General features: G+C 43.6%; 2 protein-coding genes across 11 annotated transcripts in view; both read right to left on the minus strand.

Annotated features, from left to right (window-relative positions):
* ep400 (E1A binding protein p400) overlaps positions 1 to 7,740 on the minus strand; it is a 122,161-nt gene extending 114,421 nt beyond the window's left edge. For 3 of the 9 annotated variants that reach the window (XM_060931259.1, XM_060931258.1, XM_060931255.1), the window contains exons 1-6: positions 7,525 to 7,740; positions 5,611 to 6,896; positions 4,777 to 4,935; positions 4,562 to 4,646; positions 2,095 to 2,471; positions 480 to 773 (exon numbers count right to left, since the gene is read on the minus strand). In XM_060931259.1, coding sequence (XP_060787242.1) covers positions 480 to 773; positions 2,095 to 2,471; positions 4,562 to 4,646; positions 4,777 to 4,935; positions 5,611 to 6,852 — 2,157 coding nt within the window. In that variant the 5' untranslated portion in view covers positions 6,853 to 6,896; positions 7,525 to 7,740. The other 6 variants (XM_060931256.1, XM_060931260.1, XM_060931263.1 and 3 more) reach the window with 6 other exon arrangements.
* Positions 7,741 to 11,426: 3,686 nt separating this feature from the next.
* The window catches only part of ulk1a (unc-51 like autophagy activating kinase 1a), a 145,817-nt gene continuing 129,274 nt past the window's right edge, over positions 11,427 to 27,969 (minus strand). For both annotated transcript variants that reach the window (XM_060931266.1, XM_060931265.1), the window contains exons 26-28: positions 13,731 to 13,888; positions 12,317 to 12,452; positions 11,427 to 12,190 (exon numbers count right to left, since the gene is read on the minus strand). In XM_060931266.1, the coding sequence (XP_060787249.1) occupies positions 12,135 to 12,190; positions 12,317 to 12,452; positions 13,731 to 13,888 (350 nt within the window). In that variant the 3' untranslated portion in view covers positions 11,427 to 12,134. The remainder of the gene's footprint in view (positions 12,191 to 12,316; positions 12,453 to 13,730; positions 13,889 to 27,969) is intronic.

Here is a 27,969-nt window from a genome sequence, read left to right on the forward strand (position 1 = left end):
ACGGCTCCATAACAGTATACATTTGCATAAAAACAGGAGAGCATATAAAAATAATTCAACTGTGTAATTCTACTGTCACCTCCTACTTGAGGCTGAGAAAAGCAGCGATTCAGCTTCAAGATAGCTGCCTTGAACTTTATTTAAGCTCTGCAAGGTCTTTTTGTCCATTTTTATACACAACAGGGCTACACAGCTTTAGAACCCACATACCTCTGCCGTTTCAAGATACCGATCAATTGACTGGTTTGACGTTAAACGTGATTTAAACATGTGCTTTGGATAATATTTTAAGCATTTCTGAATTAGTTCAGTAATTTCATCCTCAAACACTAACAGTGTCTTTGCTGAACGTTTGTGGCGAGAGGACAGTCGTTTAAAAGTTCCTTTTTGACCAAATTACCCCGTTAGAATTGGATTTAAATGGTCCAAAATGATTAAATATGATGTTTTGTTCCATTTGAGAGATTTGCTGATCTCACCAGTTTAGCCTGCTCTGCCTGCTTGTCCTGGGAGCTCTCCTGGGTGGTGTTTGTAGCCGAGCCCTGGCTCAGTGTGGAGAGCTTCAGCGCCGCAGTGCCATTGGAAGCTGTGAGTTTGGAGTGCGGGGCGGGGGACAGCGTATGAGGCACAGGGGTCCGGACTGAAGCGGACGGGACAGGGGAGGGCAAGGAGGATAAAGGTGCAGTGGACATGACCGAGGAAGATAGGGGGTTGGACATCAGACGCTGAGCGGGCTGGGACGTCTCCGCTCCGGGCCGGACGAGTGTGACAGTCTTAGAGGGAAGAAGGAGGAAGAATGGAAATTATGGCAAGTGATGATATTACAAAATAAATCATATTAGGAGTACAATTTAAAAAAAAAAAAAATCTAGATTCAAATTCAGTATGCAAATTACAAGTGCGCTAGTCCTACTTCTCCCAGTACACTGGTGTCGCACAGACTGAATCTACATACTGACACATTATAAACTCATATCTTATGATACAATACCAACTGCATAATATACAGTACTGTGCAAAAGTCTTATGCACCCTATTTTTATCGATTTCTATTTTATGACCTCTACATTATCGAGTCAGGATAAAAACATTTTTGAGTTCCAAACGTTTGTATTTTTTCCAGCACAAAATTAAACGTTACAGGAAAAAAAAAAAAAAGTTTGTATCAGAGCAGCATAAGAGAGCACTTTTCAGATTAAAAAAGAAATCATAATGAAGGCTGCTGGGTTTTGGTGCAAAATGAAGAAGCGAGTGTGACAGTCGAAGTGTCCAGAAGAACCGTGGCTGGTTCTGGAAAATGCTCAGTAAAACCTACAGCTCATTTCCGCATAAAACTGCACTCACTGGACCTCAGACTACTGTTTTTTGTTTTGTTTTTTTAAACCAAAGGGTCGTCTGATACCAAATACTGACTTTGTTTGATTTATTATGGCTTACTCATCTCATCTCATTATCTGTAGCTGCTTTATCCTGTCCTACAGGGTCGCAGGCAAGCTGGAGCCTATCCCAGCTGACTACGGGAGAAAGGCGGGGTACACCCTGGACAAGTCGCCAGGTCATCACAGGGCTGACACAGACACAGGCAACCATTCACACCTACGCTCAATTTAGAGTCACCAGTTAACCTAACCTGCATGTCTTTGGACTGTGGGGGAAACCGGAGCACCCGGAGGAAACCCACGCGGACACGGGGAGAACATGCAAACTCCGCACAGAAAGCCCCTTGCCGGCCACGGGACTCGAACCCGGACCTTCTTGCTGTGAGGCGACAGTGCTAACCACTACACCACCGTGCCGCCTTATGGCTTACTGCTTACAGTATTTTTTTTAAATGTTGAAACATTTCATTTCATTATTTTTTAAGCCATTTTTGGTCGACAATATTTCTTTATACGTCTCTAAGACTTTTGCACAGTGCTGTAAATGTCTAGGACAGTTTTAAGATCCTCTGACTTCTTTGAAAGACTTCAAAAGTGACTTTATAGCTGAACCAAGAAAGCAATCCCAAAAATCCCTGATGTCACCCTAACTTTTGTTGAAATAACTGCAGAGATTAAAAGGTAAAGGTTTCAGTTCGAGGACTTCTCTACTCACAGCCTGTCCTGGCTGCATGACCGGCTGTGTTTGCTGCGGCTGTTGCTGCTGTTGTATTTGGAGTTGCATCTGCAGCTGTGGGTGTGGGTTCACTGCAGCCAGCACGGCGCCTGCCCCCTGCAGCTTCACCTGGGCTTGGAGCTGCCCACCCGGTGCCTGGCACTGTTGCTCCATCACCACGGACTGGGCCTGAGAGAGAGCTAGAGGCAAAGTGGCCACGGGCAGCGTAACTTGGGGAAGTCGGCCTGGCAGCTGGGGTGGAGGAGTGTGGAGACTGGCGGCGTTCTGCACCGGCGGGCCTTTGGATGGGTCGTACTGCTGTTGGTTCTGGTTCTGCCCCCCTATCTGGACTGCCTGTGGGGTTGGGGGCATGCCACCTGAGAGAGAATGCAGGGAAGATATAGAGAAAGAGAGCGGGATGGAAAGAGTGGGAATGAAGATGGGCAAAATACAACGAATGAAGAGAGAAGTATCGGGATAGAAAGAACAGAGGAGACAGAAAAGGACAAATAGAGACGGAAAATGGGAAGAGCAAGAAAAATGAAAGAGTTGGAGAAAAAAAATAGGCGCGATGAGAGATAAAGGATAGAGTAGGAGGGTGAACAGCAAGATTGAGAAAGGGAAAAATGGAGAGGAAAGTGGAGAAAATGAAGGATGCAAGAGTGGTGAAGCGGAGGACGGAAAGAAAGGGTGAAGGAGTGATGCATGGAGAGCAGAAAGGTGCAGGAGAGTCGCCAGAAGGAGAGGATGAAACATCAAGAACACCACATTTTCGTATATATATATATATAAAAAAATATATATGTTTGTGTGTATAAAATTAAAAACCTAAGAACACTACTATCCTATGGCATTAAATTAACTTTTAATGAACATGATGTTAATGATAATTAAATACTCACTTTTGGAAAGAGTGTGGAATTAAAGAAAAAATATCTACGTAATAATGATTGCATAAGAAACAAGAGAAGATCTATGTTTCATAAATAAATTATAGAATAAAACAACAACCAAGTACTCATGTTCAGTAATTCTTCTATAAAATTATAGAAAAAGTGCATGCATTATAAACAATTTAAAAAAAAAAGGGATGAGGAAAAAAGCGGTGATAAGATAAGAACAGCAAAGGAAAAGAGGAAGGAAAAAAAAAAAAATGCAACTCAGCACAGACACCATAGGATGAGCATGCGTGTTACACCTGTTACATTACACTGCATTTAGACAGCTTATACAACAGAGCAAAGCGGGGTGTACGAGCAGAATAAAGACAAGAGGACAGATTAGGGCGAAAAGCAGGACAGTGCTAGGCTTTAAGAAGCACCTCCATCGAGCTAGCCTCTACGCCAATTCGCTTTAAGCTCCTGAGTCACTTCAGGCTCACTAAATTACCTGGACTGAGGGATAAAGGCCAAGTCAGGACGAAATGCTGGAGAAACCAGGAATGACGAATGGAAAAGATGACGAGACGAACATCTAGACGATGGGAACCAAGGTGCACATGGCCGTATGCGAATCGAAGATGTAATGAGATCGGGGGAAGGGGTGGGGCCAAAGACTCTGGATAGGAAATGGCAGATGAACATGGATTTAAAAAGGGGAAAGAAAAAAAAAAAAGGGACGTAGTGGTCGAGACTCATCGTCCAGTGAGCCGGCAAAGAAGAACAGAAATGACTGAATGATATCAAATCAAACGGGGGAAAAAAAAAAAAAAAATGCCAGTGTGAGATGTCGTTTCTTCCCATTTAGACGCTCCGTCTTCTCCTGGATCTTCTCGTACCACTCAAAGAGCCTAAACTTCCAGTGGGCAGGTCAAAGGGAGTGAATCGAATTTGGGCTCAGGTCAAAAAAACTAAGAATAAAATAAAATCAATGACAAAAAGGAGAGTGGGGAAAGGTGTCATCACTGAGAACTCTCTTGGTTGACCTCTGACCTCCAGCAGCGTCTCTAAACCAACGGACACGAGAGTAGTGGAACCGGGCCGGGAAAAATAAACAACAGCGGCGCTCCTACCTTGCGCTGTCGGCATAAGCTGCTGGAGGGGAACGCCGGGAGATCCTAAAGGAGCTACAACGGGGTGCTGGAATATCATCCCGTGGCGAACCACTTCGATCCGGGACCGCTTAGCCTGATCTGGGATGCAAAACACACAACACCCTCAACACGCAAAAAAAAAAAAAAAATGTAGGAAGATTGAAAAGGGGAGGAAAAAATAGAACAAGAAAACACGAATAAAAAAAAGAAAAGAAAAAACACTAGGCACACAGCAATGACGATTGCACACCAGCAGTCGGACGTGAGGAAGCAGCGCTCCTTGTTTCATGGGCTTCGAACACACAGCGCTGGGAAAAGATGCTGAATATTGATTAAGCAGAAGCAAATTTGGGAAGGAAATGAAGGAAAGAAAGAGGAAACAAGTAGGGGAGGGGGGTAAAATAATAAAAAGATCCTGTGTCGACGCTGGTCTACCTGCTTGAGCCAAAGCCTGCTGCCGTTTGAAGGCCTCCATGTCCACGGGATTGGAAATGTTGCCACCTGCAGCACCGGGATGAGCCTGTGGACATCACAGAGCATGAAAAAAATATTTAGATTTAACTTTGTCCATAATCGGAATATCAACACTTCAGGAGAAAAAAAAAGAGGGGGGGGGAGCTTTCCAGGGACGGGTGTCTGTGACGTCCCACCTGAAATTGTGGCTGGGCGGAGAACGCCGCCGACACATTCGGTGGGAGCTGGGTGGCTATGGCGACGGGCGTCACCGTCTGCCCGTCTTTTCCTGTCACTACTTTCACCTGAGTGGTTGTCATAGAAACAGACGTACATACAACGCTCGCACAGTGTCCCTGAAATAAAAATGGCTGCTGAATGAAAAGATCTCGTTGCAGTCATTTCACACTGCTGCTGCTGTTCATGATACAAAGAGTGTTATTACGATGAACTATCGGCACCAACGGGAATTAAAAGGTACTGAGGGGTACTGTTCACGGCTGACGGGTTACTCGTACTGCTCGAGACAACAACGTGTACCACCACGCAGATAAGCTGCCTGTGTATAAGATACAAATTAAAAAGTTTATCGACGCTCTAAAATTTCTCAGAAGGAAGGATGGACGGACGGACAGATGGACATGTTACATCACTAACAGTGTCACTAATTACGCAGGGTTATTAAGGATTTAAATAGGTTTTTACTTACAGTCTTAATTACTTTTCATCACATTTTTCTCATCACCAAGTTAAAATGATTTTAAATCCATTAACAGTGCAGATTGTGCATCTTCTTATATATTGTACTAATACCAGTTCATAACATCCCAGGTTTTTTTCCCTCCGTGAACTGTGTAGTCAGTATAACCTGGTTACTTAAATATCCATTATATTAACACGAGCTTTTCCTTCAGACCTCCCCAGGTACCTTTAGTTCCTATTTGGGCCAGTTGTTGCCGATGAATGTAGAGTTAAAAAAAAACAAACCCTCTCAACTACTTTATTCAAAAACATCTTACGAGATGCTTTACCTCGTCATTGATGACTTCGGATTGTTCTTCTTCCTCCTCCTCGTCCTCAAGGTCGAGATCGTTCTGCCTCAGGTAGGTGAAGAGCGGCACACATGGCTTCTTCTTGAAGGCGAGGTAGTCCATCATGTTGCCTTGCAGGTGTTGCAAAAAGAAGAGTTCGATCAGGTAGTCCTTGAACACGTCTTTTAGGCTTTCCATCTTTTTCGTGTGATGCTCCAAACACTGCTTCCTCAGCTGAGCGACCTCGGCGTTAGGAGGCGCTATCTCCTCCAGCTTCTTGGGCTGAACCTTTTTGGGAGTCAGCGGAGGGTTCACGGTACTTCGAGAAGGACTGGAAGGAGGGACGGCGCCAAAGGACGTCATCCCGGAGGAAGTGACCCCTGCAACGACGGGCCGAAGCTGTCCCTGGATGATGCTGCTGATCTGAGGCGGAAGGTTGGATGTGGTGATGTGACTAGGGCTGGCTAAGGCCGGCAGAGCGGCTCCGGACGCCACGGGACTCTGCGGTCCCAGGTGATGGATCGTGCCGCCGGTCTGAGAGTGTGGCTGAGAGAGGCGTCTCTCCCTGACCGACACTGGTGTCCCGGCTGGAGAGGCCAGCTGCACCGTGCCAACCGTCGTCGGCGCCAGCTGGGTCAAGCCCGCGTTATCCTGATACACAAAGTGTCCGCTTCCGGGTGGACTGCTGAGGTTAATTTGCCGCACCATGATTCCAGTATCGACGAAACGTGTCGGGCTTTGCGCCCGCACCCCGAGAGCGGCGCCCGACCTGGACACGGCCTGCAGAGAGACGGGGCTGTGCTGCGTCGGACTCTGAGGCTGAATCGGCTGAGGAAGGGGCGAAGTCACTTGGATGTACGAAGATGAGCCGTGCTCGAACCTCCACTGAGGAGCTTGGTGCTGGAAGCCAGGCGAAGCCGGACTCTGCAGGGGCAGCGACGTCAGCGTGATCTGCTGGTTCGAAGGGACCATGGCACCTATGTTCTGTAACGTGATGTTCATGTTCTGACCAGCCACAGGGCTTCGGCTCATGATGATCTGGTAGTTGGGGGACTGAGGAGCTGAGACTGCAGGGCTTGCCGCCGTAGTGAACGTCGTCACCGAGGACAGTGAATGAGTGACAGCTGTGGATTGTTGTTGTGTGACTGGAACTGGTTGCTGCTCTTCTGCTTCAGAGCCCGTGAAGGATTTGGATCTCTGAAAATTTCGCTGTGAATTTGGTGGCCCTCCTCCATGGTGCATTGCGTGGCACGGACACGGTGATGTTTAAAAAAATATATGACACCCTTAAAAAGGAAAGGAGATATTATTACTGTGTAATACACACAAGAAAATTATCCACATGCACAGGTCTAGAGTAAAATCATGTATTACTGTATAATACACACGTTATATAAACGTTATTAATCCTGAATTCCGTCTACAGCGTATAAAACAATCCTATGAACATCCCTGTGCATGCCATGAAATATTACGTTCACAAAAAACGCAGAACTCGTTGTGATCATTGCCGTGTTGTGACTAGCATGCTAGGTCCATTTACACCTGAAGAGCCTCCGAGCTAGCGGGCTAGCCAGCTAGCATAATAATAAATAATACCTATCCTTTCATTTTAGCTTTCAACCTTTTTCAGCTGTGCAAAGCAGGTTTATAATATCGCCATTTAAAACAGTAAGCTATACTGCGGGCCGAATAAAAAGAAAATAAACCGAGTAGCAGCGGTGATGTTTTCAGTTATGCGCTCGCGAGGTAAAACCCGACCCGCTAGCTAACGGGCTAACGAGCAACTAGACATGAAATTCACCAGGACTTACAACTAATTATCCGTCCCACACGTGCACCATTCAGCGATATAATAAATCCCAGACTGAATATAAATCTGTTCTGATATTATAACAGCAAGAAAAAACGCACTGTGTTTATAAAAAGCGTCGCGGCGGCGCTGTGAGAAGAAACATGACGAGAACTAGCTACGGCTGTCACTCTGCTCGCACTGCGCATGCGCACCACTACCAGCTCGGACGGCTCAGCTCAGGAATCAGTGACCGATTCACAAATAATTCAGCGCGTTGTGTGATTAAATGGATGAAAAACAGTCACTCATGGGCCGTATATAGCGCACTAAATGTCTAATCGAGTCTGAACTCGGATTAAATCGCAATTTGTTTAATTATCGGACACTTCCTGTCTTCTCGCGCTACCCGGAAGTACTCCTATTTGTAAAAGGGCGGGCCTTGAGAGTAATTGACAGGAGATGGAACCAATAGGAATGAGGAATTCTAGCTGTCAACCAATGAGCTGCTGGAATGGGAAGTTTATAAGCACCAAATTAGGATTTGGATTTAGGAATTTAAATGGCAAACAAAATAAACATTTTATTGATTTATTGATTTGGTTAGTTAGCTGGTTAGTAAATAGTGACAAACAAATTGTATGGCTTAACCCCAGCGTACTAAAGTAATTATAAAATGATTGTAAATGGAGTTAAGGTGAACTGAATACAGGAACCTTCCTGGGGAACAGAACAGTTTGTCTGTCTGTCTGTCTGTTTTCTTATTTGTTTGTACGACTCTTTTTACTGGAGTTTTCATAACATTTACAAAGACATTTATTTATTTATTTGCTTGCTTATTTATTTGTTTAATTCTTTATTCCTTTTTATTTATTTATTAATAAATAATAAATTTATTTATTTATTTATTTATTTATTTATTTATTAATAAAATCACATTTAACACTGGGCGGCACGGTGGTGTAGTGGTTAGCGCTGTCGCCTCACAGCAAGAAGGTCCTGGGTTCGAGCCCCGGGGCCGGCGAGGGCCTTTCTGTGTGGAGTTTGCATGTTCTCCCCGTGTCCGCGTGGGTTTCCTCCGGGTGCTCCGGTTTCCCCCACAGTCCAAAGACATGCAGGTTAGGTTAACTGGTGACTCTAAATTGAGCGTAGGTGTGAATGTGAGTGTGAATGGTTGTCTGTGTCTATGTGTCAGCCCTGTGATGACCTGGCGACTTGTCCAGGGTGTACCCCGCCTTTCGCCCATAGTCAGCTGGGATAGGCTCCAGCTTGCCTGCGACCCTGTAGAAGGATAAAGCGGCTAGAGATAATGTGATGTGTGACATTTAACACTTATCTTCAATATCAAAAGGCTTGACGAAATAAACTTGGTTGTTTATTGTAGCCCTGTGATAGCTCTATTTACCATGCAAAAAAAAAAAAATCTGGTTTACATGTTGATCCTGGGATTGAGATGCTGGCCTCTTCTGCCCCTCGGACCTGCTTGATCCATCCTGGTGCCCTGTGTCTGGTCGGAGTTTTATCGCACCGCTCCTGTGAAGGACGGCCCCATGAGGACAGTTGAGGGTTATACCTGTTAAAACTGTTCATATTATAGTCAGGCTGTCTGTTGTTGCCCAAATGAGGATGGGTTCCCTTTTGAGTCTGGTTCCTCTCGAGGTTTCTTCCTCATGTCGTCTGAGGGAGTTTTTCCTTGCCACCGTCGCCACAGGCTTGCTCATTGGGGATAGAGTAGGGATAAAATTAGCTCATGTTTTAAGTCGTTCAAATTCTGTAAAGCTGCTTTGCGACAATGTTTATTGTTAAAAGCGCTATACAAATAAACTTGATTTGATAACGTTATTTTTGGTGAATGTATGGCAATGTGTGTCATATTTAGCAAAATTACTCGTGTCATTTAGAAAAAGTGCTTTTTTGACCACAGGTAGCTCCAAAAGGGATGCACTTAAATCATTCTTTATACCATAAAACACATATTTGGTTCCATATCATTGGAAACATAGTTAAGTTTTAATGTTGAATGCCAGTAAGTTTTCAGACTATTTTGATCAAATTAGTATGGAATTGTGTCAAAAAAATGTCCTCTCCGAGACAGCTAATTTTTCAATATAAAATAACATGTATCTAAAATGATTATTTTCATCCTAAAATGTGGTCAAGATATTGGGACATAAATATTAGAGACAACTAACACAAAGCTTACAGCCTTCTATTTAAAAGCACTATGGAAGTAGTGGATTCTGAATTGTCAAAAAAAAAAAAGTCCTCTCCGAGAATCACTTCATTTGTTTCTCCCAGCCCTGCTTAAAGCTACACTTCATCTTGTTATAATACAAATTATTACACATGCCTATCTGTTCTTTAACTTGTCCTTCACTTAAAAACTGGTACAAGAACCAGTTTGAATCAATTTGAATTTTGGAACCCGTGACACAAACTTTGTACCCTGATTGTAAAACAACCCACAAACAAAATGTTTTGCCAGAGTGTACTCAAGTAATTATGAAATAATTGTAGATGCCGTTACAGTTTAGTGAATACACAAAGTTTCTCGAGAAACAGGACAGTTATTTAAAGCACAACTTTATTCATCACACACTTGTGAAATTCCTCTCTGCATTTAACCCATCTGAAGCAGTGAACACACACATGCACACACACACACATACATACATACCCAGAGCAGTGGGCAACCATTCTAACAGCGCCCGGGGAGCAGTTGGGAGTTTGGCGCCTCACTCAAGGGCATCTCAGCCCAAGGCCGTCCCATATTAACCTAACCGCATGTCTTTGGACTGTGGGGGAAACCGGAGCACCCGGTTTCCACACAGAAAGGCCCCTGCTGGCCGCTGGGCTCAAACCCAGAACCTTCTTGCTGTGAGGCGACAGTGCTAACCACTTACACCACCGTGCCACCCATTTATTGGTTCATCTATCTATCTATCTATCTATCTATCTATCTATCTATCTATCTATCTTTACAATTTTTTTACTGGGGTTTCCATAACATATTTACAAAGGCATTTATTTGTTTGCTTGCTTATTTATTTGTTTAATTGTTTATTCATTTTTATTTATTGTATTTAATAAAGACAAATTCTTTTGTTTAGCCAGAGTGTACTCATCTCATCCCATCATCTCTAGCCACTTTATCCTGTTCTATGTAATTATTAAATGATTTTCAGTGTAGTTACAGTTTATTGAATACACAAAGGTTCTCGAGAAACAGGGCGATTTTCTGTTTTTTTGTTTGTTTGCTTGATAATGACAAACAAATAAATTGTTTGGAGTAACTGCAGAGGACCCAAGTAATTATTCTTGATGTAGTAACGGTTAAGTGAAGACACAAAGTTTTGAGAGAAACCTTGAGGACAAAATGGATTTTGTTATCTCATCTCATCTCATTATCTGTAGCCGCTTTATCCTGTTCTACAGGGTCGCAGGCGAGCTGGAGCCTATCCCAGCTGACTACGGGCGAAAGGCGGGGTACACCCTGGACAAGTCGCCAGGTCATCACAGGGCTGACACATAGACACAGACAACCATTCACACTCACATTCACACCTACGGTCAATTTAGAGTCACCAGTTAACCTAACCTGCATGTCTTTGGACTGTGGGGGAAACCAGAGCACCCGGAGGAAACCCACACGGACACGGGGAGAACATGCAAACTCCGCACAGAAAGGCCCTCGCCGGCCATGGGGCTCGAACCCGGACCTTCTTGTTGTGAGGCGACAGTGCTAACCACTACACCACCGTGCCGCCCCTAGGATTTTGTTATTTATTGTAAAAAATATTTGTGCACTGTTAAAAATTTAAAAAGATTTTAGAAGCAAAACATTCAACACTTTTGAGATAAAGTCAGAGATTTTTATAGAATTTTATTTTCTGCATGGATATATTGATCTGTTTATTATTATTATTTCAGCTCAAATGCCATTTTACCCCAAACCTTTTTTTATGAAAAAAGGTCATATTTAAAAGCAAGATAAAAATGTGGTGAAACTTTATTTTAGATCAAGACACACAGAAATTACAAACCTTGGCTTTTTGGGAAAAAAAGAAAGAAAAAAGACAAACATTCACACTTCACAAACATCATACACATATACAACAGGTGCATTTTGTGTGCATACATAAGGCCATTGTCTAATATTAAAAAACTAAACAAACAAAATAGTGATACAAAAAAAACAGTCATCTCTACCTTTTCAAGAGTTAGTACACTTGATCCGTGTGAATTGTGTGCTTTTTTTTTTTAAAGGTGCAGCATACAACAAAATAAATTAAAGGAAATCCATAAAGTGAACAAGTTCAGCTCTGCCACAGTCGACTCCTTTAGGCATGTCGGTCACACTCTCATTCATAAAGTGCTTCATTGTAAAGACAGTTGTAAATAATAAAGGTACAGTAGCTGATTTGTCAAAAAATATTTACAGCCCTCATAATTAATATCAAGTATTGTATCAGAGTTCAAAGGTCACACAGCGATTCAACAATCAGAGAAAACGCTTTTGCTTGGTCTACCACGTATAGACTGTATCATGTTAACTTGTTGTGTGTAACACTGGCACAACATTACCCGTCTAACATAGCATGGAGCACACTGAAGCATAATTATAAGATAATGATCAGGTCATTAGTGTGCATGTAAATAGAGGATGAAGAGTCATTTGGCATCAGAGGAAATATGAGGGTCTGAGGAAACACGAAGCCTATGTGGCATGTGATCACACACACAGTCCCGGCTGGAGGGAGGAGAGACGGCGCTCAATACACTGCTTACCTGCCAACACACACACACACACACACACACACACACACACGATCAGATATCTGCTCAGTGCTGGTTGTGTGGTGGTCCCTTTTCCTTGATAGACATGGTAGATTTGGATTAATGTATATTCCTTACATTTGTTGATGTTGTTGAGGTCGGCTCTCTCTGTGATGATTAAGGACAGGCCTTCCATCAGCAGCAAGGCTTTGTGGTAGCGCTGGACCGAGGCCTCGCCGTGGTGGAACATCTCATCCAGGGCTGCAGCCTGCACCTAATAACATGTTAGAACAGAAATGAGGTTCTGCGATATGCTGCATGGCTTCTTTTATATTATTTAATTTAAGAGAGAGAAGGAGAGAGAAGGAGAAAGAGAGAGGGAGAGAGAGAAGGGGAAGGAGCGCGAGAGAAAGAGAGAAGGAGAAAGAGACAGAGAGAGAGAAGGAGAGAGAAGGAGGAAGAGAAGGAGAGCGAGAAAGAGTGAGAGAAAGTGAGAGAAGGAGAGCAAGAGAAAGAGAGGAGAGCGAGAGAAAGAGAGAGAGGGAGGGAGGGAGAGAGAGAGAAGGAGAGCAAGAGAGAGAGAAGGAGAAAGAGAGACAGAGGGAGAGAGAGAGAGAAGGAGAAAGAGAGACAGAGAGGGAGAGAGATAGAAGGAGAAAGAGAGACAGAGAGGGAGAGAGATAGAAGGAGAAAGAAAGAGAAGGAGAGCGAGAGAGACAGGGAGAGAAGGAGTGTGAAAGAAAGAGAGAAGGAGACAGAGGGAGAGAGAGAGGAGAGCAAGAGAAAGAGAGAGAAGGAGAGCAAGAGAAAGAGAGAAGAGCGAGAGAGAGAGAAGGAGAGCAAGAGAAAGAGAGAAGGAGAGAGACAGAGGGAGAGAGAGAGAAGGAGAAAGAGAGAGAGAGGGAGAGAGAGAGAAGGAGAAAGAGAGAAGGAGAGGGAGAGAGATAGAAGGAGAAAGAAAGAGAAGGAGAGCGAGAGAGAGAGAGACAGGGAGAGAAGGAGCGTGAAAGAAAGAGAGAGAAGGAGACAGAGGGAGAGAGAGAGAAGGAGAGCAAGAGAAAGAGAGAGAAGGAGAGCAAGAGAAGGAGAGGAGAGAGAGAGAAGGAGAGCAAGAGAAAGAGAGAGAAGGAGAGAGACAGAGGGAGAGAGAGAGAGAAGGGGAGAGAGAGAGAAGGAGAGTGAGAAGGAGAAAGAGAGACAGAGAGGGAGAGAGATAGAAGGAGAAAGAAAGAGAAGGAGAGCGAGAGAGACAGGGAGAGAAGGAGCATGAAAGAAAGAGAGAGAAGGAGAAAGAGACAGAGGGAGAGAGAGAGAAGGAGAGCAAGAGAAAGAGAGAGAAGGAGAGAAAGAGAGAGGGGGAGGGAAAGGGAGAGAGAGGGAGAGAGAGAACAAGTGTTTTTGTTGCTATGATGTAAGCTGCGGATTTCATTAAAAATGGATAAAAAGCGTGACTTGCCAAATCGCTGTGGTATATGAAGATTGAATCACTTCACTTCAGGATGTGCTGTAGGATGTGCTTTAAGTGTGTGTGTGTGTGTGTGTGTGTGTGTACCATCTGGATGGTGTGAGAGTAGATGATTTTCTCGGCACTGATGTTGTTCATGCGGTCCATCAGCCTCTGTTTGGTGTTGAAGAAGAGCTGAAGCCTCGCAGTGAGAGAGCGAGAGGATATCACACACTCCTTATACGTCTCATTCATCTTCCGCACCACTACACACACACACACACACACACACACACACACACACACCATCAGCCAACAGTCCAAGAATTAGGAAAACACTGTGTCATGCTGGTAAATGAAAATAAAACCTCGGGGGTGACATGTTTTATTCCTTCCATACAGTATCATATATCATATGTAGTAGGTAACGAACCATTTCTGCTCCTGTCAACTGACTGATTCTCTACTAAAGTATTCTTGGGTCAGTCCATGAAATGGGGTTACCAAAATGTGACATAGTCACTTAAAACAATTTACAACTGAAAACAACTTTTATTTCCATGAAGCATTGACCATATAAGAAAATATAACATAGTTGTTAAGATAACTCCTGCTCTACAATGTATGATAAAATCCATAAATATTTACCCGGTTGCTAATGTAACAAGGACACGAACAAGCTTTTAAAAAATAAAGGAAAAATATTGATAAAATCAATTTTTTGCTTTTATTTGCTTACTTTAAACATTAACACTGAATAAGAATTCATTAGAAATATTAGTTCAACATCATAAACACTGAAAATATGAAATACCAGTATTTCACAAACTTCATAAAATCTAAGATTTGAACAATAACGAGTCATTAACAGGAAACAGTTTCATCCTATATGGGGTAAATGAGATTATTGAATTCATTACTTTACTTAGTCACACTTCTATCTGCACTTCTCTAGAGCACGTGTTGTAGTGTGTGAGATCCCGCGAGAAGTTCTCTCGCGTCAGTTCAGCTGACCTAGATTGAGTAAATAGGTCTCGCAGGTTGTGAACGAACCAGGAAGTGAGTGGACGCCAAGTTAGGATGTGAGAAAAAACATCGATAATTTCTTTTATTGCCGTTTGTTTCAATTTCTTTCTGCCTACATCGTTTTATAGTATATTCTTCTTTATATTAAAAACATCAATCATGATTTCAACTCGTTTTATCATTTTTTATAAGCCTGGTTTCTAACGTAACGCGGTAGGACATCACAATGTTACGTTCACAACCTATTTTTAGTGGATGAATTCGAAGCTAAATAGTTTATAGAACCTTCTTAACTTTATTATGTGAGTGTAAAACTAAATTGCAAGTACCATGAAACTAATTTTATTGAAATTCTCAAAGTAATGAAGGTTTATTTAAGCTCAAAGTCAGCAAATATTCCATGTCACAAAAAAACGTGTCATCCGTGTCCAGTCGCAGGGGAAGAAAATGTTTCACATTTCTGTATTTCAAAAGAAAACATTTTTTTATTTATTTTATTTCTTCAAACAATATTTATGGATAATCTGCTAAATATTTCTTTAAATCATGGAAATTAAAGATGAAATGATTATGTAAACCCGGACCAATGAAAAGTAACATCATTTCATGGACTGACCCTCTTGCAACTCAAACTGTTTCATTCTGTTTGTTCTTTGCTTTTACACCAAAGCCTATCAGGTTAAAAAAAAAAATCAGTAATAGCATAGCATAGCATAGCATACAATCCACTTTACTCAGGACTCTGAAATCTCAAGTCGAATTTTCCGAGCTCTGATTTTAATGTGCTCCGGTGTTTACGCTCAGAAAAACATGCATGCACAGAGTAAGGTCGAGTGTAGACATTCTCACTGAGAATGCATCTCTGTCACAATTACAGATGGCCAAGTATCGACACAAAAAGGTGGATCGGATATCAGAGAAAACACATCACAGCATTAAACAAATGGCGAAAATCAGAAATGTCTTTGGAAAAGAAAATCTCCAGTCTAGGCGGGACTTAATTGTGCTCTGTCTCGATAGTAATCAAATATACCACGCACTGAAGCTCCTGTTGAAATTATGGATTCTCTGAGGTGACCGGTATTGTACTATTTTGCGAGGGGTGCAGTACTATGCCAGTGACTGAAGAGAATCTGTCAGTCCCGGAGCCTCTCAGTGCATGGTATATTAGATTTATATCCCTCATAAACTCACTGGAGGCAGCCATGTTCGTTTACGTCAGAGCGTCCTTCGACCTGCGCATGTGCAATGTACCATGCTATCACCTGCCTCGCTAGGCATGATCATAATATGTAGATCTACACACACACACAAATCCTCGCGGAGCCACAGCTGTGACTCGAGTCAGCTATACAGCTTGAAATTGTGACGTCAGTTCATGGTACAGTGATATGCAAAAGTTTGTGCACCCCTGGTCAAAATTGCTGTTCCTGTGAACAGTTAAGCAAGTTGAAGATGAAATGATCTCCAAAAGGCATAAAGTTAAAGACGACTCATTCCCTTTATATTTTAAGCAAAAACAATTTTTTATTTTCAAAATGACAAAAAAGGAAAAGGGCCCGAAGCAAAAGTTTGGGCACCCTGCATGGTTAGTAGCTAGTAACACCCTCTTTGGCAAGTATCACAGCTTGTAAACACTTTTTGTAGCCAGCTAATAATCTTTCAGTTCTTACCTGGGGGATTTTCACACATTCGTCCTTGCAAAAGGCTTCCAGTTCGACAAGTTTCTTGGGCTGTCTTGCATGCGCTGCTCTTTTGAGATCTATCCACAGATTTTCAATGATGTTTAGGTCAGGGGACTGTGAGGGCCCGGGCAAAACCTTCAGCTTGGGCCTCTTGAGGTATTCCATTGCAGATTTTGAGGTGTGTTTTGGATCATCGTCTTATTGTCGGACCCGTCCTCTTTTTAACTTCAACTTTTTTACAGATGGTGTGATGTTTGCTTCCAGAATTTGCCGGTATTTATTCGAATCCATGCTTCCCTCGACCAATGAAATGTGCCCTGTGCCACTGGCTGCGACCCAACCCCAAAGCATGATCGATCCACACCCATGCTTCAGAGTTGGAGAGGTGTTCTTTTCCTGGAATTTGGCACCCTTTTTTCTCCAAACATACCTTTGCACATTGTGGCCAAAAAGTTCTATTTTGATTTCATCAGTCCACAGGACTTGTTTCCAAAATGCATCAGGCTTATTTAGATGTTCATTTGCAAACTTCAGACGCTGAATTTTGTGGCTAGGCCGCAGGAACGGTTTTCTTCTGATGACTCTTCCATGAAAATCATATTTGTTCAGGTGTCGCTGCATAGTAGAACAGTGCACCACCACTCCAGGGTCTGCTAAATCTTTCTGAAGGTCTTTTGCAGTCAAACAGGGGGTTTTATTTGCCTTTCTAGCAATCCAACGAGCAGTTCTTTCAGAAAGTTTTCTTCATCTTCCAGACCTCACCTTGATCTCCACTGTTTCTGTTAACTGCCATTTATTAATAGCATTACAATCTGAGGAAACGGCTACCTGAAAACACTTTACTACATTCTTGTAGCCTTCTCCTGTTTTGTGAGCATCAATTATTTTATTATTCAGAATGCACCGGAGTTGCTTAGAGGAGCCCATGGCTCCATGGTTCTGATTCTGATTCTCTGCTGCTCTCAGCCAATCAGAACACACTGTACTGCGCGATTGTTACACTCTTACATTCTTACAGCACGATGACATAGTGGCTACCGCCTCTACATGAAACAGTAGCCACAAAAACCTTGACCTTGACCAGATGACTCTCAAAACTTTGGAGGTTCTACTTGAGACCAGTGCCCATCTATCCTGAACGTTTCATGAAGCTTGGTCCAGCTGTTTCCCTGTAATATTATTAACAAAAAACAAAAAGAAACAAACAAACAAAGAAACCCCACCAAAATCAATACCTCACCCCCGGTGGACTCCGTCCCGGGCGAGGTAAAAACAGTTCATATGTTATATTTAGTGAAGCCACGCCCATGCCGTCCAGCCACCTACTAACATACCTGAACTGATACAAACATCAGTACAAGAACCGGTCCATGTTTTGCAGACACATAGGCCCTGTTTACATTATTTCGAATCAGCGGATCATCAGATTAACATTTTTAAAACGATTCGTGTACACACACAAATAGCAGGAAGTGAAGTCCGTGCCGTTTTTCAGCAGTCGCGTCACATGACCAACGTGGCATGACCAACGCCAGCGAATCAGGAAGGTGGATGTCACAGTGACGTTGTCCAATGACGACGTCAGCTAGAGCTCAGCACTGCGTATCCTCGTTCCTCAATGTTTACACAGCACCGGATCAGATACGTACTGGGTTGAATACGTGGGCCCTGGCGGATTCAAATTGTTCCGCCTGTGGAGTCGTTTCCCGGTGTTTTAATGTGCACGGACAGTGCATCCGCGACGAAAACGATACGGATACGGTCTAATGTAAACACCACCATAGACTGTTATACTGCTATAATAAAATAAACTTGTATCTATCTATCTATCTATCTATCTATCTATCTATCTATCTATCTGGAGCTCTATGTTTCCGATAATTACATTCGTATTTCAGATAAATTAATATTTAATTTGCATTATTGTACAAAATCAGCTCATTAACACCCTGTACTCAGTCAGAGAGGGTCTGGTGGTCTGTTTATTTCTTCTCTTGGACATTTTGCAGGTTCTGTCAAGGTGAATTGTGATCAGTAGAGCTAATGTCTCGCTAGATGGCGCTACGTAGCCTTGGGAAAGCAGGGTCGAGTCAAGGCTCAGACCTTTATGGGGCTCAGCCTCCGATCAGAATGTCATGCATACAGTGCATTGCAATTAATACATTAATAAAACAATAACACGATGAATTACTTTTAGTAACATGAGTTTTACACCACTAAAGATTTTTATACGAAACTGAATAATGGAATATGCTGCTTGCAAATGTATTCAAGCCTTTTCCCCTCTGCAAACCTCAATTCAGTTCGGTACACATTACAGTGTTACTTTCAAAAGCAACCTCATTAGTTGGATGGTCTGTTGTAGTGTCGAAGAATAATTCAGAATGAATAATCACAGATTTCAATAGAATACACCTGTGTTAGCGCGGAGACCCTTTAGTTAGGTAATGAAACCTGAGGCAAAGACTCAACCATGATGGCCAGTAGTTTCCAAAGTTCCACCAGTTTTGTTGGAAGGCTCTTTTTTTGTGTGCCAAACTGATCCTGTGGTGGCACGGTGGTGTAGTGGTTAGCACCGTCGCCTCACAGCAAGAAGGGTTCGAACCCAGTGGCCGACGAGGGCCTCCCCGTGTCTGCGTGGGTTTCCTCGCACAGTCCAAAGATATGCAGGTTAGGTTAACTGGTGGCTCTAAATTGACCGTGAGTGTGAATGGTTGTTTGTGATCTGTCGACTTGTCCAGGGTATACCTTGCCTCCTGCCTATGGTCAGCTGGGATAGGCTCCAGCTTGCCCCCCGTGACCCAGCATGTCCCCCATGGTACACTCTACGCTAATGTACCTCCTAGGACTCATTATTGGACTTCAAAGTAAATATGTGTACCTTTTTAGGGCCAAGAAGGTACATACATGTTCTCAAAAAGTATATAAGTAAGTACTTTAGAGGGTACTGCTCCAGTGACAAGCCGTTGTACCTCTAAAGGTACAATGATGTACTTTATTTTCTGAGAGTGTACTGAGACAGCTTTAATTGTCTTTCTCTCACCCGGATCTGCCTTCTTTTTTTTTTTTTTAGAAAACAAAACATGTATATCCATCAATGGGGGGAAAAAAGACATTTCCAATAAGTCGGGGTTTCTTTAAGCACTTCAATTCACTGTCTATAAACGTATCGTAAACCAACCATGAAGCTCGATTTGATCAGAAGAGGAAACTTTCACTCACTAAAATAATAAAGGACATCAGTGAGCTCCTTGGCCAGCAGATTAAAAGCTCAGAAAGCTAACATTAGCTAATCATTTCTAGCTATTGAAAAGACCAGGGCCTGAGTCAGGTTTTCCTGGGTGTTGATAATAACTTAATAACAAAGAGACAGGAATTGAAGTGAAGTACATCCATCCATCCGTCCGTCCGTCTGTCCATTATCTGTAGCCGCTTTATCCTGTTCTACAGGGTCGCAGGCAAGCTGGAGCCTATCCCAGCTGACTACGGGCGAAAGGCGGGGTACACCCTGGACAAGTCGCCAGGTCATCACAGGGCTGACACATAGACACAGACAACCATTCACACTCACATTCACACCTACGGTCAATTTAGAGTCACCAGTTAACCTAACCTGCATGTCTTTGGACTGTGGGGGAAACCGGAGCACCCGGAGGAAACCCACACGGACACGGGGAGAACATGCAAACTCCACACAGAAAGGCCCTCGCCGGCTGCTGGGCTCGAACCCAGGACCTTCTTGCTGTGAGGCGACAGCGCTAACCACTACACCACCGTGCCGCCCTGAAGTGAAGCACGTGCATTTATTTATTTATTTTTTAAAATACAAGCCCCAGGAAAACTTGACTGAGCCCCTTCAGTTGTTTTCAAGTCAGTTGCGCTGAGTCTTATTAATTAATTAATTAACGACAAGCGGGGCAGCACGGTGGTGTAGTGGTTAGCGCTGTCGCCTCACAGCAAGAAGGTCCGGGTTCGAGCCCAGCGGCCGGCGAGGGCCTTTCTGTGCGGAGTTTGCATGTTCTCCCCGTGTCCGCGTGGGTTTCCTCCGGGTGCTCCGGTTTCCCCCACAGTCCAAAGACATGCAGGTTAGGTTAACTGGTGACTCTAAATTGACCGTAGGTGTGAATGTGAGTGTGAATGGTTGTCTGTGTCTATGTGTCAGCCCTGTGATGACCTGGCGACTTGTCCAGGGTGTACCCCGCCTTTCGCCCGTAGTCAGCTGGGATAGGCTCCAGCTTGCCTGCGACCCTGTAGAACAGGATAAAGCGGCTACAGATAATGAGATGAGATGAGAATTAACGACAAGCCTTGCACAGATGAAGCATCCAAAGGCCTGTGTGTGAGTGCAGCATGACGTCATGACATCAACAAGACTGGACATTTAAACTTGCTTGCATTTGAACCTGTACCGACTCCAAGAGACAAAATATCGCGTTGAGACAATGTTAGAAAATAATAATAAAATGCATTATTATTACTACTCCTACTATTATTATTATTATTATTTTTAGGGGTGCTAAGATGAAATTAAGGCCTGCTTGTCTTGAGCACCCCTTAAAAAGGGTCTAAACTCGCCAATGTTATGTAGGGAAGTCCTAGAGACAGAGGGGACAACGTGAGAAAGTGATTCGGCTCTGAATCGACTCACTTGCAATGAGTGAATCAGTTATGGCCTGGGTTTTGGACCGAAACTTTCTTTTTGTTACGCTGGAAAGAGTTTTATGGAGAAGTTTTCACCCCAGTGGGTTTGGTTACGTGCAGGTTGCCTAGGAGACGCTGATGCTTGGTGTTCTGATTCACCTCTGTGATGTCACTGAGAAGTGTAAACAGAGCACTCAGGCTTTTTTGGTCGTCATTCTCACAGTCGCGCGAAGAAGAGAGAGATCGGCTCCCTAAGTAAGTTCCTAAATAATTTTCTAATAGAAAAAGTGGGCTCAAGCCGAAACAGTAAAGATATCTGCTTTAAAATAACACAGCTCTGAAAAATATAATTGCAAAGAGACTTAAAATTAGTAATTTGTTCGAAGCTCGTTTGGTCGGAGCTTGTTTACTCGCAGAACTGAACCTCAAGCAAAAACCCTTCCATGCCTTTAAAATGAAAATGAAACCGTGAAAGTCACTTTACCCCATCATTGGTGTGCATTTTGATTATTTTCACAGCTATTTTTTTTTTCGTGCAAAAGAAAAAAAAAATTCTGAACATGAGCAGAAGCCATCCCAAAACGAAGCCCCAGCATAAGACTGTAAGGAGATTTCTTTCCCCTTCCACCTTTCATACACTTTTAACCTTTGAAATGCATGACTGCATAGCAAATTAATGTTAAACGATCACGTGCTCGTGTTTTTTCTTCATAGATGCAGGGAGCAACGGGAACTAAAGCGCCGCCACAGCCCAGGTGTGTTAGCACCTTAGTAATTCACACACAGGAGAATTAGGAGGATGAGTGTGTTTCATTTCTACCACACTAGCCAAGTCTGAGAAACTGTGAATGCCAGTTTAGGATTATTAAACACTCTGACCTCACAGTTTGAAAAATGTTTGGAAAGTAAAATGTGTAGGAAAGTCTTTGATCTGAAGTGTGTTTGTATTTGCGTCTTAAAGAACAAGTGAAGGAGCAGCGAAGACGAGAGCTCCAAGATCGAGTAGCAGGCCTCAGCAAACAGCAGGATGTGAACAAACACCTCAGAGAGTCCTGGTAAGGATTTTAGCAGTTGATGGGGCGGCACGGTGGTGTAGTGGTTAGCGCGGTCGCCTCACAGCAAGAAGGTTCTGGGTTCGAGCCCAGCAGCCGGCGGGGGCCTTTCTGTGTGGAGTTTGTATGTTGTCTGCGTGGGTTTCTTCCGAGTGCTCCGGTTTCCCAAAGACATGCGGTTAGGTTAATATGGGACGGCCTTGGGCTGAGATGCCCTTGAGCGAGGCACCGAGCTCCCAACTGCTCCCTGGGCGCTGTTAGCATGGCCGCCCACTGCTCTGGGTACGTGTGTGTGTGCTCATTGCTCACGTGTGTGTTCACTGCTTCAGATGGGTTAAAAGCAGAGAGAAATTTCACAAGTGTGTGATGAATAAAGTTGTGCTTTCTTTCTTTGATGCTTGTTTGATGTTATGAAGTATATTTGGATATTTTATTGCGTAATGCCATAGAGCAGCGTTTCTCAACCTGTGAGTCGCGACCCAAGTTCTGAAAGGGTCACGAGCTGGAGTTGGAAATTAAACATTTTAAAACGAGCCAACTCCTAAACACTGAGCCATGATCACATTTCCCAGCACCAATTCTAGCATCACCATCTTTAACCCTTTGGTGACTGACCCCTTGAAAATGGTTCCTCCAGGAACGATGACGTTTCAGTTGTCAAGACAACGGAAAAACTAAAATACAAGAGCATTTTGTTTTGTGCACAAGAGCATTGTGACGTATCTTTCTGTTTTTGTATTTTAGTTTTTCCGTTGTCTTGACAACTGAAAAGTCATCGTTCCTGGAGGAACCATTTTCAAGGGGTCAGTCACCAAAGGGATTATTAAACCGATCCTGGATCTGCAGTTGTTTAGCGCAAACTGAACACTCACTCAACCAATCACATAACCCTACCCTAGATGTTTAATTTCAAAGGCACTGGCACATCCAGTCAGATGTGTGATACAGGTTGATTGGCGAGTGCACTGCATGCTTCATTGTGCGAAACTTTCACGTGTAGGCCTGACGACGTGAACGCGGTCATTACAAAAATGGACAAATTCTTGCAATCTACTGGCAAATCTCATCCGAACCTCATCTCATCTCATTATCTCTAGCCGCTTTATCCTGTTCTACAGGGTCGCAGGCGAGCTGGAGCCTATCCCAGCTGACTACGGGCGAAAGGCGGGGTACACCCTGGACAAGTCGCCAGGTCATCACAGGGCTGACACATAGACACAGACAACCATTCACACTCACATTCACACCTACGCTCAATTTAGAGTCACCAGTTAACCTAACCTGCATGTCTTTGGACTGTGGGGGAAACCGGAGCACCCGGAGGAAACCCACGCGGACACGGGGAGAACATGCAAACTCCGCACAGAAAGGCCTTCGCCGGCCACAGGGCTCGAACCCGGACCTTCTTGCTGTGAGGCGACAGCGCTAACCACTACACCACCGTGCCGCCCTCATCCGAACCTAGAAAAACAATATAAAAAGACCTGGATTTACCTACACTGTTCAACATGGTGAGCGCAAACCACTGTATGTTACAAAGATAAGCCTCTGGACTTTTTTAAACGTAAGAGGCAACATCTTGAGGCTTCCCGAAAGACTTTCGAACGTGCACGTGTAGTACAGGAGCAGGCACTCTGCGTTTCCTATCTGCTTTCGTATTGAATTGCAAAATGTAAAAAGGCCCATACTACTGTATTGTAAAAGAACTTATACGTTCTTGTGCATTTGTCATGTGCTATGAACTTCTAAGTGAATCAGAAGCGAAAAAAATTAAAGAAAGTTCCCTTGTCAAACGACACATTTCATCGGAGGGTCTGTGGCATGTCTGAGGACATCGAGCACCAGGTAACATTACATTACATTAATGGCATTTAGCAAACACTCTTATCCAGAGTGATGTACAACATAACCAGAGTTGCCTGGGGAGCGGGCACTTCAGCCATTCCTGCTGGTCCAGGGAATTGCACCGGCAACCTTTTGGTACCAAAGCTGCTTCTCTAACCATCAGGCCATGGCTTTCCATAACTGAGCATCTCTCAGCGAGTGACTGTTTTGCTTTACAACTCAATATGGCTAACTGCAATTCTGTTGGTATTTGTGCAGCACATGTGGAATGATGACTCTGAAAAGCAGTTTCTGTTCAGTGCGAATTTGCCAAAATCCACGACAGCAGCAGAGATTTTTTCTGCATTGGATACATTTTTTAATTCAGCGCGACTGAGCTGGGCAAAGTGTGTTGGTGTGACAATGGACAGAGCGGCCTTGATGACGGGCAAACATTCAGGAGTTGTGAAAAAATTTCTGGATGTACACTACTGTTTGAAATGTCCTTATTTTTGAAAGAAAAGCACTGTTCTTTTCAATGAAGATGACTTTAAACTAATCAGAAATCCACTCTATACACTGCTAATGTGGTAAATGACTATTCTAGCTGCAAATGTCTGGTTTTTGGTGCAATATCTCCATAGGTGTATAGAGGCCCATTTCCAGCAACTCTCACTCCAGTGTTCTAATGGTACAATGTGTTTGCTCATTGCCTCAGAAGCCTAATGGATGATTAGAAAACCCTTGTACAATCATGTTAGCACAGCTGAAAACAGTTGAGCTCTTTAGAGAAGCTATAAAACTGACCTTCCTTTGAGCAGATTGAGTTTCTGGAGCATCACATTTGTGGGGTCGATTAAATGCTCAAAATGGCCAGAAAAATGTCTTGACTATATTTTCTATTCATTTTACAACTTATGGTGGGAAATAAAAGTGTGACTTTTCATGGAAAACACAAAATTGTCTGGGTGACCCCAAACTTTTGAACGGTAGTGTAGCTGCACTAAATGCAACGTGGAACCACTGTTTTTTACACAAAGAAGCATTAGCTGCGAAAGACATGGGACCGGAGCTTCACGAAACACTGCGAGAGGCGGTGAAAGTTGTTAATTACGTCAAGCACATCGCAAAGAATGCTAGGTGTTCTCAAGCTTTTTGTCAAGAGATGGGGAATGGGCACGAACACATTCTCTATCATGCTGAACTCTGCTAGCTCTCCAAGGGCAACAGGTTATCCCGTGTTTATGAGCTGAGAAGCGAGTTGGCAGCTTTTCTTGCTGAAGTCAGAACTAGCAGAATATTTCAACGATGACCTGTGGATTGCTCGTCCTTGTCTTGCAGACATTTTTGATCATTTGAACGCACTGAATGTGTCATTACAAGGGAGGGGGCATAACCGATTTGAGCAAATTGACAAAGTTAATTAATGCCTTCAAAAAAAAAAAAGGTGACTCTGTGGACCAAGCATGTAACCAACAGTAGGCTGGATATGTTACCAAATATGTGTCTCATCTCATCTCATCTGATCATCTCTAGCCGCTTTATCCTTCTACAGGGTCGCAGGCAAGCTGGAGCCTAGCCCAGCTGACTACGGGCGAAAGGCAGGGTACACCCTGGACAAGTCGCCAGGTCATCACAGGGCTGACACATAGACACAGACAACCATTCACACTCACATTCACACCTACGCTCAATTTAGAGTCACCAGTTAACCTAACCTGCATGTCTTTGGACTGTGGGGGAAACCGGAGCACCCGGAGGAAACCCACGCGTACACGGGGAGAACATGCAAACTCCGCACAGAAAGGCCCTCGCCGGCCCCGGGGCTCGAACCCGGACCTTCTTGCTGTGAGGTGACAGCGCTAATCACTACACCACCGTGCCGCCCCAAATATGTGTCATAAGGGTTAAAAAAAAAAAAGGACAGTCTCAGACAGCTCAGTGCTGAAAAGGGTGATCTGTGCCCATCTGGAGAAACTGCACACGTGGAAACCGTAATTTTGACATCAGAGGAAGAAACAACTGGTTGAGTTATCATGCGATTGTGGTCTTCAAAAGAAGTTCTCAGAGTCGAGTGTCTCTCAGTTCTGGTGCAGCGTTGCACGCGAGTATCCTGCTCTTGCTAACCATGCAGTCAGAGTGCTTTTACCATTCAGTACCACATATTTATGTGAAGCTGGCTTTTCTGCTCTCACCCAGCTAAAGAACAAAAGCAGAAACAAACTGAACGTTGAACATGACCTCTGGATTGCACTGTCCTCAATTACCCCAAATTTTGACAAACTTATTAAAAGAAGCCAGCCTCAGGTTTCTCATTAAGAAAAAAACTGATCATTCGTAAAATGTAAGTTGACAATTATATTTCATAATTATTAATATTAAATTATGTTAACCCATAGGCGGCACGGTGGTGCAGTGGTTAGCGCTGTCGCCTCACAGCAAGAAGGTCCAGGTTCGAGGCCCGTGGCCGGCGAGGGCCTTTCTGTGCGGAGTTTGCATGTTCTCCGTGTGGGTTTCCTCCGGGTGCTCCGGTTTCCCCCACAGTCCAAAGACATGCAAGTTAAGTTAACTGGTGACTCTAAATTGACCGTAGGTGTGAATGTGAGTGTGAATGGTTGTCTGTGTCTATGTGTCAGCCCTGTGATGACCTGGCGACTTGTCCAGGGTGTACCCCGCCTTTCACCCGTAGTCAGCTGGGATAGGCTCCAGCTCGCCTGCGGCCCTGTAGAACAGGATAAAGCGGCTACAGATAATGAGATGACGCTGAATTTGAGAAAGCTGGTGCTTGTTTTACTCCTTTACTATTCAGGGTTGTGACTGAGCTGGCATGTTAAAAATTGTGTCACGGTGCTAAACTGCCATGGATTAGGTAATAGTTTTATAGGTTTTGTGTCAGACCGTGTCTGAACCATCTCGGATAAAGCAGACGTGATTTGATGGAAACGTAACAACCATGAATTGAGGTCCTGTGTAGAAATAACGGGTTGTATTCAGAGCTCAGCTATTAAATGTGTAGTGAGGATTTAATACAGGAATTACACTATTTAGCTGTCAGACCTAACTACAGACTGAAGCTTTTTCTTTCCAGGACAGAGCATCACACTGGAGCTATTTTATTAATTCCACAGATCGTAATCGATTTGTATATTCTCTTCAGGCTGAGTTTTTGACATCTAAAAATAGCCTCATTTTCATTCTAGGCATCTGGGAAAGACAGCATGAACACGACACATCATGTACATTTTCCTGATATTAATGAAGCCAGAAATGGAGCAACACACACTATAAAGTTTGTGGAACAGCACATTCATGGACCCAGTGTTGGTAAGATGTGAAATGGTACCTGTTATCAGAGCACCTTTTAGCAAAACGACTTGTAAACCAACCCTTCTTAGTGTTCAAAAATTCTCATAAAACTAATTGCATGTGTTGTGTAAATTACCTGCAGTAAAGAGCACTCGGAAACCAAGACTTCTTACAAAGAGGCCCAGTAAAGATCAGATTGGGCTTTCCCCCATCAAAGTCAAGATACCCGAGGAAAAGGCAAATGATCAGGTACTGATTCTGAGCTCCTTGAAGTAAATGTGTAGATGATCAAATCTGATTAAGACAAATATGGACTTTCATCATAGACGTAAAAATGTGTATGCAGAAAATGTATTTGTCTCAGGATATGCTTGAGAATATTTTCATTCATCATTATGTACACCAGGGCCGTTGACAGCTTTGGCTGGGCCCGGGACAAAATAATCTGAGTGGGCCCCCCCCAAATAATCTGAGTGCCCCCCCACACACACACATATGCGCGCACGCACATCGCCACACAGCAACCACCCACACCCAACCCCTCTTTTCACAGTCTCCATTCACTCCAACCCTTAAATAACAGGTATTCCAAGCCCATTATAACAGTCAACCATTTTATTTCAACATTTCAACATATTTACAGTTTGAACATTTCCTTAGTCTGCAACTATTCAGGTGCGAAATGCAATGCGCCGGACTTTTGCTGTGGCAAAGTCGTCAATAAGGTCATTGAAGTCCAGCTTCTTTGCAAGTTCGCGCTCTATAGAGAGCATAGCCAGCCCATTGAGCCTCTCCTGTGACATGTTTGAGCGC

This window comes from Neoarius graeffei, chromosome 10 (assembly GCF_027579695.1).
Source record: "Neoarius graeffei isolate fNeoGra1 chromosome 10, fNeoGra1.pri, whole genome shotgun sequence".
Taxonomy (NCBI): domain Eukaryota; kingdom Metazoa; phylum Chordata; class Actinopteri; order Siluriformes; family Ariidae; genus Neoarius; species Neoarius graeffei.